Source organism: Penaeus monodon, chromosome 27 (genome assembly GCF_015228065.2).
Source record: "Penaeus monodon isolate SGIC_2016 chromosome 27, NSTDA_Pmon_1, whole genome shotgun sequence".
NCBI lineage: Eukaryota > Metazoa > Arthropoda > Malacostraca > Decapoda > Penaeidae > Penaeus > Penaeus monodon.
In genome coordinates this window covers 37,337,062-37,337,316 of record NC_051412.1, presented here as the reverse complement: position 1 = coordinate 37,337,316, position 255 = coordinate 37,337,062, and the positions used below count along the sequence as shown (strand labels likewise).

General features: G+C 58.8%; 1 protein-coding gene across 1 annotated transcript in view; it reads right to left on the bottom strand.

Moving 5' to 3' along the window:
• LOC119590514 (probable glutamate receptor) overlaps positions 1–255 on the bottom strand; it is a 7,378-nt gene that overhangs the window by 619 nt on the left and 6,504 nt on the right. The window contains exon 9 of the mRNA XM_037939162.1: positions 23–210. Coding sequence (XP_037795090.1) covers positions 23–210 — 188 coding nt within the window. The remainder of the gene's footprint in view (positions 1–22; positions 211–255) is intronic.

Below are 255 nucleotides of genomic sequence, written 5' to 3'. Positions count from 1 at the left end.
TCCTGCAAGTGCAATCACTCGCCTCGAACCCAGTCCTTAAACTCGCCTCCAGCAAGAAGCAAAAAGGCGCCGGCGAGGTCAATCAAGGTGAACACCAGTGACCCTTTGGCTCCCTCCTCCTTCCCCGGAGCCACCAGGCAAGCTGTGGCATTCGAGGTCAGTGCCAGGACGCTGCGGCTGACCATGCCAGACTCCACCAGCGCTGCCATCCTTTGGGGCCGAGGATAATCGTGGTGAAGCATTAGGAGTAGGGAT